The sequence below is a fragment of the Colius striatus genome, chromosome 17 (assembly GCF_028858725.1).
Source record: "Colius striatus isolate bColStr4 chromosome 17, bColStr4.1.hap1, whole genome shotgun sequence".
NCBI lineage: Eukaryota > Metazoa > Chordata > Aves > Coliiformes > Coliidae > Colius > Colius striatus.
The window spans coordinates 3,500,752-3,516,217 of NC_084775.1; the positions used below are offsets into that span (position 1 = coordinate 3,500,752).

General features: G+C 59.4%; 2 protein-coding genes across 3 annotated transcripts; one reads left to right on the plus strand and one right to left on the minus strand.

The window, feature by feature from the left end:
• On the plus strand, positions 1–5,578 carry WSB2 (WD repeat and SOCS box containing 2). The gene is made up of 9 exons (XM_062010151.1): positions 1–84; positions 247–418; positions 509–729; positions 1,590–1,721; positions 1,838–1,938; positions 2,865–3,037; positions 3,258–3,371; positions 4,630–4,737; positions 4,949–5,578. The coding sequence occupies exons 1-9, from the start codon at positions 69–71 to the stop codon at positions 5,109–5,111; spliced, it is 1,200 nt and encodes a 399-aa protein (XP_061866135.1). The 5' UTR covers positions 1–68; the 3' UTR covers positions 5,112–5,578.
• A 565-nt stretch (positions 5,579–6,143) lies between these two features.
• On the minus strand, positions 6,144–10,741 carry RFC5 (replication factor C subunit 5). 2 transcript variants are annotated; one of them, XM_062010152.1, is made up of 11 exons: positions 10,701–10,741; positions 10,508–10,572; positions 9,041–9,177; positions 8,885–8,964; positions 8,035–8,108; positions 7,780–7,939; positions 7,584–7,665; positions 7,355–7,484; positions 6,679–6,756; positions 6,532–6,586; positions 6,144–6,379 (listed from the first exon to the last, which is right to left on the minus strand). In XM_062010152.1, the coding sequence occupies exons 1-11, from the start codon at positions 10,730–10,732 to the stop codon at positions 6,283–6,285; spliced, it is 990 nt and encodes a 329-aa protein (XP_061866136.1). In that variant the 5' UTR covers positions 10,733–10,741; the 3' UTR covers positions 6,144–6,282. The 2 variants fall into 2 exon arrangements, with proteins under 2 accessions (XP_061866136.1, XP_061866137.1); XM_062010153.1 differs by having other exon boundaries at positions 9,041–9,172; positions 10,701–10,716.
• Positions 10,742–15,466: the final 4,725 nt, after the last annotated feature.

Here is a 15,466-nt window from a genome sequence, read left to right on the forward strand (position 1 = left end):
GCTGGGCCTTGCCGGGGCCGGGCGGAGGCGGCGGGGCCGGGCCGGGCCGGGCGGGTCGCGGAGCCGCCATGAAGCCGAGCGGAGGTGAGGCGCGGCGGGGAGCGGCGGGCGGGCTCCGCGGGGGCCGGGGAAGCGCGTTAACCCCCGGCCCGGGCTCCCCCTGCACGGAGGGCGGGAGGAGCGGGGGCAGAGCCGGGCCGTGTCTGTGTGTCGGGGGGGAGGTAACGTGGCCGCCGCGCTGCCCAGACGAGCCGGTGCTGCTGGCGGAGCTGAAGCCGGGCCGGCCCCAGCGCTACGACTGGAAATCCAGCTGCGAGACCTGGAGCGTGGCCTTCTCGCCCGACGGCACCTGGTTCGCGTGGTCGCAGGGACACTGCGTGGTCAAGCTCATTCCCTGGCCGCTGCAGGAGGCCGAGCTGTGAGTGAGGGGCGGCGGCGGGACCCCCGGGCGGGAGCGGGCGCGGGGAGCCCCGGCGCTGAGCGCGGCCCCGCTCCCGTGTCCCGGCAGCTGGAAAACCTCGGAGCGGAAGAGCCGCGGCGGCAAAGGGGAGCCCAAGAGCCACGGGGCAGCCAAGGAGAAGACGCTGGAGTGTGGGCAGATCGTGTGGGGCTTGGCCTTCAGCGCCTGGCCCGCGGACACGGAGCCGGCCTGCGCCGGGGGGCTGCCCTGCCTCATCCTGGCCACCGGCCTCAACGACGGGCACATCAAGGTCTGGGAGGTGCAGACAGGTGAGCGGCCGTTCCGGCAGCTGGGGCTTGGGGCTGGGGTCTCTGCCCTTGCTCTCCCCCTGCTCTTGCGGGGCTTGTGTCAGGAATAGTGTGGCAGCAGGAGCAGGGCAGGGATTGGCCCCTGTGCTGGGCCCTGTGAGGCTGCAGCTCCAGGGCTGTGTCAGTGCTGGGCCCCTCACTCACTGCCACAGGGACACTGAGGGGCTGCAGCTCCAGGGCTGTGTCAGTGCTGGGCCCCTCACTCACTGCCACAGGGACACTGAGGGGCTGCAGCGTGGCCAGAGCCGGGCACAGAGCTGGGGAAGGGGCTGGAGCACAAGGGGCTGGGGAGGGGCTGAGGGAATGGGGGAGTTGAGCCTGGAGAAGAGGAGGCTGAGGGGACACAGCAGCACTCTCTGACACTCCCTGACAGGAGGCTGCAGGGAGCTGGGGGTCAGGCTCTTCACTAGTGGATGACAAGACACAAGGAAAGGGGCTGGAGTTGCCCCAGGGGAGGTTGAGGCTGGAGCTGAGGCAGAACTGTTTCCCTGAGAGGGGTGTCAGCCCCTGTGCCAGGCTGCCCAGGGAGCTGGGGCAGTGCCCAGCCCTGGAGGGATCCCAAAGCCCTGGGGCTGAGGTGCTGAGGGCTGTGGGTCAGTGCTGGGCTGGGCAGGGGGAGGCCAGGGCTGGGACTCCAGTAGCTGAAAGGGCTTTGCCAACCAAAGTGATTCTGTGATTCTGTTCCCTCTCTATCCTTCCCTCAGCACTTCCTTGGGTTTTGTAGGAGCTGCTGCCTTGTCCCAAGCAGGGCTGCCTGCACCTGAGAGGCAGCTCCTGGTTGTCTGTGAAAGGACAGTGCTGAGCATGGCTCCTCTCCACAGGACATCTTCTCTTCAGCCTCTTGGGACACCAGGATGTTGTCAGAGACCTGAGCTTTGCTCCCAACGGAAGCCTCATCCTCGTGTCAGCCTCACGGGACAAGACCTTGCGTGTCTGGGACCTGAGCAGAGATGGTAGGAGCATACAGGGATCTGGCCAGGGGAAGCCTCCAGCCCCATGTCTGTTCCCTTTCAGGAAGGGGAGAGCAAGGGCAGGGCTCAGTCCTGACTCACCTCTCTGCTATCCCCAGGGCGGCAGGTCCAGGTGCTGTCAGGCCACGTGCAGTGGGTCTACTGCTGCTCCATCTCCCCGGACTGCAGCATGCTCTGCTCTGCTGCTGGAGAGAAGTCGGTGAGTCTGAGCAGAGAGGAACCTCCTGAGGTTCCCCAAGGGCAAGGGCAGAGTCCTGCAGCTGGGGAGGAACAACCCCCTGCAGCAGCACAGGCTGGGGGTGACTTGCTGGGGAGCAGCTCCAGGAGACAGACCTGGGAGTGCTGGTTGATGATAAACTGAACATGAGCAGCAACGTGCCCTCGTGGGCAAGAGCCAATGGGCTCCTCAGTCAGAAGTCTAGTTCTGGGCTCCCCAGCTGCAGAGGGACAGGGAACTGCTGGAGAGAGGCCAGTGCAGGGCCAGCAAGATGCTGAGGGGACTGGAGCATCTTCCTTGTGAGGAAAGGCTGTGGGACCTGGGGCTGGTCAGCCTGGAGAAAAGAAGGCTGAGGGGACACCTTATCAATGCTGACAAATCCCTAAAGGGTGGGTGTCAGGAGGATGGGGCCAGTGTTTGTTGTGTGGTGGCCAGTGCCAGGACAAGGGGAAACAGGCACAGGCTGGCATACAGGCAGTGCCAGAGGCACAGGAGGAGAAAGTCTTTTGGTGCTGAGGTGAGGGAGCCCTGGCCCAGGCTGCCCAGGGAGGGTGTGGAGGCTCCTCAGGAGGTTTCCAACCCCACCTGGATACATTCCTGTGCCCCCTGAGCCAGGGGAACCTGCTTTAGCAGGGGCTGGGCTGGAGGTGCTCTGCAGGGCCCTTCCCACCCCCACTATTGCAGGATTCTGTGAGTCCCATGGGGCAAGTGCCATCCCATCTCCTACTGCATCCAGCACTCTCCACAGCCCTCAGTGTTCCCTCCCTGCAAGGAGAATGGCCCAGGCCAAAGCCATCCTGGTTCTGTGTGGAGGAACTAAGCCCAGAGCCCATGTGCTTTAATCCCCAAGGGGAAGCTGCCCTGGCTGTGTTCCTTTCCCCAGCTTCAGCCCTGCCCTTGTCCTGCAGGCACTGCTGTGGAGCATGAGATCCTACACCCTGATCCGCAGGCTGGAGGGGCACCAGAGCAGTGTGGTGTCCTGTGACTTCTCTCCAGACTCAGCTCTCCTGGTCACTGCCTCCTATGATGCCTGTGTCATCATGTGGGACCCCTACACCGGGGAGCAGCTGAGGACACTGCGGTATGGAGACAGGGGGGCAGAGAGGGGCTGTGGAAGGGGTCACAGAGCAATGCCATGAGGGACTAGTGGGCTGAGTGTGACCTTTCCTTCTAGCTGGGCAAGGACAGCACCTTTCTCCTCTCTCCAGTGGCTCTGGTGTGATGGGTTTGGCCCCTCTGCCAGCCCTGGGGTGCTGATGGCAGGCTGGGGCTGATGCTGGGTTGGTTCTCTGTCCCTGCAGCCACGTCCCCTTGCACTCAGCACTGGACTACAGCAGTGAGGTTCACACCAGCTCCCTGCGTTCTGTCTGCTTCTCCCCTGAGGGGCTCTACTTGGCCACAGTGGCAGATGACAGGTGAGTGAAGCCCCTTGGGGATGAGGACACAGCTTGAGAGTTGGGCAGAGAAGAAGTTCATGAGGTTCACCAAGGGCAAGGGCAGAGTCCTGCAGCTGGGGAGGAACAACCCCCTGCAGCAGCACAGGCTGGGGGTGACCTGCTGGAGAGCAGCTCCAGGAGAGACCTGGCAGTGCTGGGTGATGATAAACTGCCCATGAGCAGCAACGTGCCCTTGTGGGCAAGAGCCAATGGCAGCCTGGGGGCAGCAAGAGAGTGTGGGCAGCAGGGTGAGGGAGGTTGTGCTGCCCCTCTGCTCTGCCCTGCTGAGGCCTCATCTGGAGTCCTGGGGCCAGTTCTGGGCTCCCCAGCTGCAGAGGGACAGGGAACTGCTGCAGAGAGGCCAGTGCAGGGCCACCAAGATGCTGAGGGGACTGGAGCATCTTCCTTGTGAGGAAAGGCTGTGGGACCTGGGGCTGTTCAGCCTAGAGAAGGCTGAAGGGCAACCTCATCAGTGCTGATCAATCCCTAAAGGGTGGGTGTTAGGAGGATGGGGCCAGTGTTTGTTGTGTGGTGGCCAGTGCCAGAACAAGGGGGGACAGGCACAGGCTGGCACACAGGCAGTGCCACTGGCACAGGAGGAGAAGCAAGTCCTTTGGTGCTGAGGTGAGGGAGCCCTGGCCCAGGCTGCCCAGGGAGGGTGTGGAGGCTCCTTCTCAGGAGGCTTCCAAACCCACTTGAACATGTTCCTGTGTCCCCTGAGCCAGGGGAACCTGCTGTAGCAGGGGATTGGGCTGGCTGAGCTTTGCAGGGCCCTTCCCACCCCCACCATGCTGGGATTATGATTCTAAGACACCACCAAAACGAGTCAGGATGTGCCAAGGAGGAAGCAGACCTTGTGTGCCTGGTGTAAATGCAGAGGGCAGGCTGCCTGGGACACCATGGCATGGCTTGGGCAAGAGAGTAATGGGGTAGGGGAGGCTTTGTGTCCCCTCTGAGCACTGAGGCAGGGTCTGTGCCCTCCTGTGTGCCATGATCCCCTCACTGTGTCCCTCAGCACTCCTTAGCTCTGCATCCAGCTTGGCTCTGCAGAGGACAGAGCCTCCTGCCTTGCTGCTGTGTTGTGACACTCTTGGGCTGCTGTAAGCCTGTGGAAAGAAAATGCTCCTCCAGAGTTTGCAGATGCATTCAGGTGAAGCCAGAGGCTCTCCTTTAGCTGCAGGCACTGTCTGGATGTTGGCCTGGTATCCTGTGTCCCTCCCCTTCCCTTTCTCCTTAGGCTCCTGAGGATCTGGGCATTGGAGCTACGGGCTCCTGTGGCATTTGCTCCCATGACCAATGGCCTGTGCTGCATGTACTTTCCCCATGGAGGTTTCATTGCCACAGGGTGAGTATTGTGGGAGAGAGAAACTCAGGCTGTTTCCTCCTTCTGCACCTCTGGGGCTGCTCAGCAAGCTCTGCCCTTCCTTGGGAGTGCAGGCTGGTGTCCTGGGCTGGGGGATGTGTGGTTGCTGCAAGCTGGAGTTAGTTGAGGGGCTGTAGAGCTTTCTGGAGTATCTCTGCTCTGTGCTTAGGGCTTGTTTGGGTCCCTTTTGCAGGACCAGAGATGGCCATGTCCAATTCTGGAGTGCTCCCAGGGTCCTCTCGTCTCTCAAGCACTTGTGTCGCAAAGCTCTACGCACCTTCCTCACCACCTACCAGGTCCTGGCTCTCCCCATCCCCAGGAAACTGAAGGAATTCCTCACTTATAGGACCTTTTAAGGCAGGAACAGGGAGGCACAGATGCCAGAGCCCCTCTGCTCAGGGGGCAGAGGGCTGCAGTGCCACTGCCTGGCTGCTCCGGGAGCTGTGGGGCAGGAGGATTGCTGCTCATCCTCAGCTTGGGGCTGGGGCTGTGAATATGGAGGGAGGGTTGGTGTAATAATACTATAAGCCAGCAAAAAAACCCACCCCTGCATGCAGAGGGTAAGGGGCACAGCTGCCTGCAGGGCACACGGGTCCCTCTGCTGTCTGCAAGTTTGGGGTCAGGTGCTTTTGCTTCCAAGTGCAATGTTGGGGGTTGAAGGTTGGTTGTGCAAGTGTGGGGCCATGAGCATCCCCTGACAAAGGTGACCCTCCTCAGGACCAGCTCATCCTGAGGTTTGGCTCTCAGGTCCCCAGGCATGAGCTGGACAGACCTGAGCTGGATTTATATGCCAGCCATGACAGAATAAAAAGGTTATTCCTCATGTCTTTCCTCTTGGCTCAGGGAAGGGCCTGGCAGGGCAGGCTGAAGCAGGGTTAGTGCTCCCTTGGCTCTGAAGTGCAGCAGATGTGTTCTAAGGAAGATCAGGCTCCTGTGAAGGTGGGTCACAGGGCTTCAGGCAGCCCCCAGCTCCCTTCCCCCTGGTGCTTTCTCTCCCCACTGGAGCTGGACACTAGAGCAGCCCCATACTGTGCAGGAAGCTTGTGTTCCTCCAGCTTAGCCAGTGTCTGGGGTGACAGCACATGCTTTGAATCCCCTGCATGCTCTGCAGCTGAGCCCAAGGCTGTGAGCCCAAGACAGGGGATGTCTCCTAAACTGCTTCCCAGGGCTGTTTCCCCTTTGTTTGGTTTCCCAAACCCAGATGGGTGTCACCCACAACCCTGTTCTCTCTCACTGCTCTGCACTGGGTGCCACAGGCCATGGGTTTCCTCCTCAGCACCCAGCTCTGCCCTGCCAAGAGGGAGATTTTGGGCAGGGGGTCAACTTCCATCACCTCTCTTGTGTCCTTGCTGTACAGGGGGGAAAAGACAAGTGCAACTCTTTGGGTTGTAGAGGTGTCTGTATTTGCTGGTGAAGTTTAGAAACCACTCCACCCAGCTGTTGTACCCTGCCTGTGGGCTCCTGGCTCACAGAGAGAAGGAAAGGGCAAGCTGGAGGGAGTGAAGAAGGAAGAGTCAGCCAGTAAGCTCAGGCTTGGGCTACAATCAGGTCCCTGGTGACTTGGAAAGCAGCGATGAGGGAGCTCAGCTGAATCTTTTCACTGGTGCCAGCAGCCAGCCGGTACCTGGAGCAGGGGGTAAAGGGCAGGTTTAGGTGTCTCCATCCCCACAGAGCAACAGCCCTCGCTGGGATGGATACACAGAGGGACTGTGGGTGCTCTGGCAGCCCCCCAGCTGGGTGTTTTGGGGCAGTGGGCAGGGGGAAACACACACTCACTCGATGTCTGCCATCTTGATCAGCAGCTGGATGCGGATTGAGGGGGGGAAATCAACTGCAGAGAGGAGACAGCGGCTCTCAGTGCTGGGAGGGGGCACAGTTCCTCCCCCCACACCCCCAGTAAGCCAGAAGCCCTCAAGCCCTTACCTCTGTGCACAAACAGATGGAGCTCTGTGAGGATGTCCTGCAGGGCCAAGCCCTTCAGTGTCTTCAGCTCCATGATTCCTGAGAGTGAGTGAAGGGCTTTGTCCAGGCATTTCCTTGCCAGATCCTCCCTACCAACAACCCTGAGAACCCCCCCTACAGCTGAGCAGCACCCACCCCAGCTGAGCAGGAGCTGAGCAGCACCCACCCCAGCTGAGCAGGAGCTCACAGGCCAGGAAGCCCTGGCAAAGAGGAGGATTTGCAAGACCTGGGGCTGTTTAGCAGAGGTGAGAGACAGGACTGAGAAGGGGACCCCCAGTAAGTACATAAAGGGTGGGTGTCAGGAGGTGACACTTTGTTGTGTGGTGGCCAGTGCCAGGACAAGGGGAAACAGGCTCAGGCTGGCACACAGGCAGTACCACTGGCTCAGGAGGAGAAAGTCCTTTGGTGCTGAGGTGAGGGAGCCCTGGCCCAGGCTGCCCAGGGAGGGTGTGGAGGCTCCTTCTCAGGAGGTTTCCAACCCCACCTGGACACGTTCCTGTGCCCCCTGAGCCAGGGGAAGCCGCTGTAGCAGGGGCTGGGGCAGCTTTGCAGGGCCCTTCCCACCCCACCATGCTGGGAGCTGTGATTTATAGCAGTGAGGAATTAAACCCCAGGGCCAGGGGAGGGAGAAGGATACTGTGGTAGGCAGTGGTAAAGTCCTGGTTCAGCATCCAGTCGAGGATGTTGGCGATGTCAGACTTGAGGGGGTGACCTGTACAGGTGTAGACGTTCTCCTCTGTCACCTTCCCAAAGGCCATCGTGGTGCTCTGAGGAAGAGGAGAGTGGAGGAAGGATGAAGCTCTTCACTGACCCCTCCAAGGCAGTGCAATTGGCTTACAAGAAGGTAGAGTTGCCACAGCCCCTACCTGCAAGATATTGAGGGCTCTTCGCATGTCACCACTCGAGAGGGTCACCAGAGCCTTCATCCCATCCTCACTCACATCCACCCTGCAACAGAGGAGCCGGATCCCACCCTGCTATAGGGAGCTCCTCCCTCTGCAGGGCCCTGGGGAACAACACACAAGGGGTGCAGGGGATGGCCTGGAGCACCCCCTGCCTCACCCCTCCTCCTGGATGACGTGCTGCAGCCGGGGCACCATGAGCTCGGGGGTGAGGGGGCCGAAGCGGAAGCGGGTGCAGCGGGACTGCAGGGCTGGGATGATCTTGGACAGGTAGTTGCAGATGAGGCAAAAGCGAGTGTTTTCAGTGAACTTCTCAATCACTGCAAAGAGAGAGGGAGGAGAAGCAGGTCTTTGGCTGTCCCCTCATCCAGGCTCCCAAACTGGGAAGGGCTGTGGGGTTGTCAGTGCCCCTCACCGCGCCTCAGGGCGTTCTGAGCATCCTGGGTCATGGCATCGGCTTCATCCAGGATGACGAGCTTGAAGCCTTTCCTGAAGAAAGGAGGGAAAAGAAAAAGGGGGGTTGGCTTTGGTCCCTGCTGCTGGGCTGGAGGTGAGTCACTGGGGGATGCTGAAGCATAAGGACAAAGTCCTTTGGTGCTGAGGTGAGGGAGCCCTGGCCCAGGCTGCCCAGGGAGGGTGTGGAGGCTCCTCAGGAGGTTTCCAACCCCACCTGGACACATTCCTGTGCCCCTGAGCCAGGGGAAGCTGCTGTAGCAGGGGCTGGGCTGGAGGTGCTCTGCAGGGCCCTTCCCACCCCACCATGCTGGGATTCTGTGAGTCCCATGGGGCAAGTGCCATCCCATCTCCTACTGCATCCAGCACTCTCCACAGCCCTCAGTGTTCCCTCCCTGCAAGGAGAATGGCCCAGGCCAAAGCCATCCTGGTTCTGTGTGGAGGAGCTAAGCCCAGAGCCCATGTGCTTTAATCCCCAAGAGGGAGCTGCCCTGGCTGTGTTGCAGGGGAACCTGCTGTAGCAGGGGGTTGGGCTGGAGCAGCTCTGCAGGGCCCTTCCCACCCCCACCACTCTGGGTTTCTGTGCTTATTCCCAGCCTGACCCCCACAGATGTTCCCAGGGAACCTCCTTTCCCAGTCACTCATCCCTACCACCCCCATCCTCCCCACTTCCAGGGCATCCCTGACTCCCTCCCCCACGAGACTTCCCACCCCACACCCCCTCCCAGGCTGAGTGCTGGGGCAGGCTGCGTTGGCAGGAGGTGAGGGGAGGTGACAAAGGGCCCTTTGAGAAGCACAGACCCATCACTTACTTAAAGATAGTCCTGGTGCTGGCAAAGCTGAGGATGGGCCCTCGGACGATGTCGATCCCACGGTCATCAGAGGCGTTGAGCTGGAGGGAGGCAGCGTGGAGCCAGGGATGCAGCCAGGGCTGGGGGAGGACCCCCTCCATCCCCCTCCCATCTTACCTCCAGCACCATGGAGCCAAACTCCCGCTCCCTGTAGAGCTGCCTGGCACAGGCCAGGATGGTCGAGGTCTTCCCAGTGCCAGGAGGGCCATAGAGGAGAAGGTGGGGGAGTCTGTCCTCACTGATGAACCGCTGCACTGGGGGGGATCATGGCATTGGGGGGTACCCAAGACCCCCAGGGCTACTGGGGAGGGTGGGGTCTTACTGAGGGAGGGTATTACTTATGGGGAGGGAGGGGGTTGTGTTACTTAGCAGGGGGTACAGGAGTGTTACTGGGGGTAACTTACAGGGAGGGGGTGTTCCTTACTGGTTGAGGGGTTACTTACTGGGGGGAGGGGGTACTTGTGGAGGGGGGTAATTAACTGGGGGGATGAGTTTACTTACTGGGGGATGGGTTACTTACTTGGGGGGTGGTTACTTATGGGGGGTACTTAACTGGGGGGCTGGGTTAACTACTGGGAGATGGTTACTTATGGGGGGATGCTTAACTGGGGGGCTGTGTTAACTACTGGGAGATGGTTACTTATGGGGGGTACTTAACTGGGGGGCTGGGTTAACTATGGGGGATGGCTACTTATGGGGGTACTTAACTGGGGGGCTGGGCTAACTATGGGTGATGGCTACTTATGAGGGGTACTTAACTGGGGGGCTGGGTTACCTACTGGGGGATGGTTACTTATGGGGGGATGCTTAACTGGAGGGATAGGTTAACTACTGGGAGATGGTTACTTATGGGGAGATGGCTACTTATGAGGGGTACTTAACTGGGGGGCTGGGTTAACTACTGGGAGATGGTTACTTATGGGGGGATGCTTAACTGGGGGGCTGGGTTAACTATGGGGGATGGCTACTTATGGGGGTACTTAACTGGGGGGCTGGGTTAACTACTGGGAGATGGTTACTTATGGGGGGATGGTTATTTATGGGGGGGCTGGGTTAACTACTGGGAGACAGTTACTTATGGGGGGATGGTTACTTATGGGGGGCTGGGTTAACTACTGGGAGATGGTTACTTATGGGGGTGTGGTTATTTATGGGGGTTACTTAACTGGAGGGATGGGTTAACTACTGGGAGATGGTTACTTATGGGGGAGTGGTTATTTATGGAGGGTACTTAACTGGGGGGCTGGGTTACCTACTGGGGGGATGGGTTACTTATGGGGGGATGCTTAACTGGGGGGCTGGGTTAACTACTGGGAGATGGTTACTTATGGGGGGATGGTTACTTATGGGGGGGCTGGTTAACTACTAGGGGATGGCTACTTCTGGGGGTGGTTACTTATCACGAGCAGGTATAACCTATGAGGTGGGGGGGTTGTGTGAGTGTTACCGGGGAGTCTTACTAAGGGGGTGGCTGTTACTGGGGGGAACAAAGTTACTTACAGGAGGGGTGTTATTTATTGGCTTGGGGGATTATTTACTGGGGCAGGGGCGGTTACATCCCGGGGGCTGGGGATCGTTACTTACCGGTGCTGAGGATATCCTGGTGCGACACCAGCTCCGACAGCGCCTGCGGCCGGTATTTCTCCACCCTGCACCGGACAGATCACACCCGGGAGGGGGGAATGACGAGCTCCCTCCTTTGCTCCCATCCCACCGCCGTTCCTCAGCCTCCTCCCGCCGCCCTTTCCCCTCAGCCCCTCTCCGGGCACGATCGTACCACGGCAGGTTCCCGCCAGCGGCTCGCGCCATGTTTCGCGCCTCGCGAGAGCAGCGGGGTGGGCGGGGCCAGGCCCGGGGCGCGCCAGTACAGGGGGCGTGGTCAATCCCGAGGGGGCGGGGCCAGGTCCGCGCGCGCCACTCCAGGGGGCGTGGTCAGTACAGGGGGCGTGGCCAGACCAGACGGTGCGTGGCCAATCACAGGACGCGACAGTCCCAGGGGGCGTGGTCAGTCTCAGGGGGGCGGGGCCAGTTCCGGGGGGCGGGGGGCGGGAGCTGCTGCGGGAGCTGCTGCGGGAGCTGCTGCGGGAGCTGCCCCGGGACCGGGCCGGGCTGCGGCGGGGGGCTGGGCGCTGTGCCAGGCTGCACGGGGAGCAGGGGCAGCCCCCAGCCTTGCAGGGAGCGCACAGCCGTGCGGCTGAGGTGCTGAGGGCCGTGGGGTAGTGCCGGGCTGGGCAGGGGGAGCGCTGGGACTGCAGGAGCTGCAAGGGCTTTGGCAACGCAGTGGTTCTGTGGTTGGGAAAGGGCTGCAGGCTCCTTAGAGAACGGGCTTGTTTAGGGGGAAAACTCCCTTTGGGAGCTGCTCCGCTGTCCAGAGGCGCGGGCCGGGGATGGGAAGGAGGGATGCGCTGAGAAAGCCCTCTGGAGACCGCCCGCTGGAGTGGGAGTTGCACGGAGGGAAACGGGCTGGTGGGTGATGTATTAATGACAAAGGCTCCGTGAGCTTAAAGGGCTCTTCCAGCCCAAAGCATTCCGTGGTTCTGTGGTTCTCTGATGGGAAACCATCCGTCGGGAAGCAGAGGTGATGGGGGGGTGTATCGGGGAGGGCAAGAAAATCAGGGGGAAGTCCTGCCACTGAACGTGAAAAGACCAGGAGTGGCAGGTCGAGTCCTCCAGCAACCCCAAAAGCTGCCAGAGGGCTGCTGCTTTCCTCATGCTTGTTTTTCTCCTCTAGTATTTCCCCGTTTCCTCCCTCCCCAGCCCCACATGGGCAGCAGCAGCTGAGCTCAGCGAGCTGCAGCAGTCCCTCTGGGCTCTGAACTCAGATGCTCCATCCCATGGCACTGAGGAGCTGCAGGCTCCTTCCCCAGCTCCTGGGAAAGCCCCGACGCCCTCTGGCTTCCCCTCAGCGTCAGGGGCTGCTGCTCTCTCCTTTGCAATTTGCAATAGGTTTGTGCAGGAGTTCCCTCTCTCCCTGTGCCCTGTGAGTAACAAACCTTGAGCTCCAGACCAGGCAATATCTTTGGAGGGGGGGCAGGCAAAGCCTTGTGCAGTGTGCACACTCAGATCACAGTGATACCTCTCACTAGGCCATTTCACTTCTTTCTTGCCCAGATTATTAACCTCTCTCAATTGGATGTTGTTTGCTAGTGTTGGAATTGATGGGTGCAACCCCCCTGCACTGATTTGGCATCATTAGGACCCTCTGAATTATCAGCCAGTGTCTGAGCTGTCTGTCTTGGCCTATTTACCTGTTCTTGGGTAAGGGGCCAGCAGGTCACAGCCCACTTGGGAAAGAGCACTATAAATCCCTGGCACTGGTTGATAGGTTTATGAACAGCCCTGAGGCATCAGCCACAGCCCTTGGGAAGAGGGAATTCCAGGGTGCTGGTGTGGGGGGATGGCTCTGACTGAATGCCAGCCACCCAGCAAACCACTCTGCCACTCACCCCTCAGCTGGACAGGGGAGGGGAAACATAACAAAAGGCTTCTGAGTCAAGATAAGGATGGGAGATGATGCAGCCATCACTGACATGGGCAGAACACTTGGGGAAGTTTAATTTATTGCCCATCAAATCTAATGAGAGATAAAAACAGGGTCTTAAAACACCTCCCCCCACCCCTCCCTTCTCCCTGATAGCTCTCCCTCCTCCCCTCCAGTGGCACAGGGGGGTGGGAGTGGTGGTTACAGGCAGCTCATCTCATGTTGTCTCTGCTGGTCCTTCCTCCTCACACTCTTCCCCTGCTCCAGAGTGGGGTCCCTCCCATGGGAGACAGTCCATGAGTTTCCTCAGCTGGGGCCTTCCCATGGGCAGAGGTTCTTCATGTGCTGCTCCAGGGTGGGTCCCTTATGGCTTCCCAGGTCCTGCCAGCAAACCTGCTCCAGCATGGGCTTCCAGCAATGTGCCCTCATGGCCAGGAAGGCCAAAGGCAGCCTGGGGTGTGATAGAAGGGCTGTGGGCAGTAGGGGGGAGAGAGGTTCTGCTCCCTTCCTACTCTGCCCTTGTGAGACCACATCTGGGATATTGTGTCCAGCTCTGGGCCCCTCAGTTGCAGAAGGACAGGGAGCTGCTGGAGAGAGTTCAGTGCAGGGCCACAGAGATGATGGAGTGGAGCATCCCCCTTGTGATGAAAGGCTGAGGGAGCTGGGGCTCTGCAGCTTGGAGGAGCCTGAGGGGTGACCTCAGTCATGTTACAAATCCATCAAGGGTGGGTGTGAGGAGGCTGGAGCCAGGCTGTGCTCAGGGATGGGCAATGACAGGACAAGGGGCAACGGGGACAAGCTGGAACAGAAGAGGTTCCAAAGGAACACAAGGGAAAACTTCTTCCCTGTTGATGTGAGGGAGCACTGGCAGTGGCTGCCCAGATGGGCTGTGGAGGCTCCTTCTCTGGAGACATTCCAACCCAGCTGGATGAGTCCCTGTGTGCCCTGCTCTAGGTGGTGCTGCTCTGGCAGGGGGCTGCACTGGATGAGCTTTCCAGGTCCCTTCCAGCCCTTCACATTAGTGATTCCCACAGGGTCACAGCCTCCTTCAGGCACCCACTTGTCCCAGTGTGGGTTCCTCCTTGGGCTGTGGATGGATCTCTGCTGCCCTCCATGGCTGCAGGGGCAGGGCCTCACCGTGAGCTGCACATCCTCCTCCTCCTCCTCCTCCTCCACTGACCTTGGTGTCTGCAGAGTGTTTCTCTTCTCCTGCTGCTTTTCACAGCAGCTTTTCCCCTCCCTTCTCAAACATGTTATCCCACAAGTGTTGCCATCCCTGATGCTCAACAGCAGGTGTGTCTTGGAGCTGTTGGCATTGGCTCCCTCAGACACAGGGGAAGCTTCCAGCACCTCCTCCCAGTAGCCACCCCTGTAGCCCCCCCAAAATCTTGCCACACAAACCCCATTCCTAGTGGCAGAGGTGACAGGTGGCAGAGGGAAAGAAGAACAGAGGCTGCTGCAGAGGTGACATCCAAGAGATGGGCTCATCCAGCCCAGAGGTGGGGATGCTGCTCAGTGTATTAATGATGGAAGAAGATGCTGCACAGGGAGCAGCAGCCAGCTGTGAGGACAAATCCAGACAGCTCTGAATCTGAGGGGTCAGCAACAAGCCAGAGCAGGGGTTTAGCTCTTGTGGCTGATGCTTAACAGCAAGTGAGAGCCTCATGGGGTGGTTTTGAGGGGGTTTGGTGGGAAAAGCCTCCTGTGATCCCATGGGGACTGGTGAAGGGCTGGTTTCACAAGGGAGGGGCTGCCCTCTCCCTTCTTTCCATTTCCCATTCCATTTCCTTTGCTCCTTCCCCTTTCTCTGTTCCTCTTTCCTGTTTTCCTCATTCATCTCTTTTTGTCTCCTTTTCCCATTCCCTTTTCACTTCTCTTTCCCTTTCCTCACTCCCTTTTCTATTCTCCTTTCCAGTTTTGATATGGTAGTCTGGCATCTCTTCTCTTCTCTTCTCTTCTCTTCTCTTCTCTTCTCTTCTCTCTCTTCTCTTCTCTTCTCTTCTCTTCTCTCTCTCTCTTCTCTTCTCTTCTCTTCTCTCTTCTCTTCTCATTCTCTTCTCTTCTCTTCTCTTCTCTTCTCTTCTCTTCTCTTCTCTTCTCTTCTCCTCTCCTCTCCTCTCCTCTCCTCTCCTCTCCTCTCCCTCCCTCCCTCCCCTCCCCTCCCCTCCCCTCCCCTCCCCTCCCCCTCCCCTCCCCTTCCCTTCCCTTCCCTGTGTGTAGTTAGTGAGAGGGAGGAAAAGTAGCCCATGTGCCCATCCAACAAGGGGGGCAAGGCTGGGAGTGCAGACATCTGATCTGGACTGGGCTGGATATGTCAGCTGGGAATGAAATCAAATATCCAAGGCTGAGGAGGAGGTCTGGGATGTGGGAGAGCTTTGCTCTGGGGGAGTGGGCCAGGGGAGTTCCTTGCAGGGCCAGGGGAGCTCCTTGCAGCATCACCCTGGCTCTGTCTGTCTCAGCTGCTGAGCTGCTTGGCCAGGCTGGGACATTCTGACTGCCTCCAGGTATCTTTTTATAGCTATATATATAACACATTATAGATAAATGATGTGACAAATAATAGATGCATGGCTAGAGACCTTTCTGTAGCTATATATGCAAATAAAATCCATCTGAACTGTTTGATACTGGGTGTGAGCATGGGGCTATCACCATGGCATCTGGGCCTGGGGGGAGGGAAGGGGTGTCTGGGTTCCCTCCTCCTCCTCTGCACCCTGCTGCTGCTCCTCAAAACACATCTTTGGTGTTTCAGCCCCCTGGGGCAGCTCTGGGAGAGGGGAGCTGGGGGGGTGAGGAGTTGGGGGAAGCCCCCCCCACCATTGCCCCAGGGAACCCACTGCATCAGACCCCACATTGCACCAGCTTCCCCCATTGCCCCAGCCCTGTTGGCCCAGTAACTGCCATTGCCCCAGCTCCCTCCATAGCACCAGTAACCCCCATTGCCCCAGTCTCCCATAGCACAAGTAACCCCCACTGCCCCAGCCCCCCATAGCACCAGTAACCCCCACTGCCCCAGCCCCCTATAGCACCAGTAACCCCCATTGCCCCAGCTCCCCATAGCA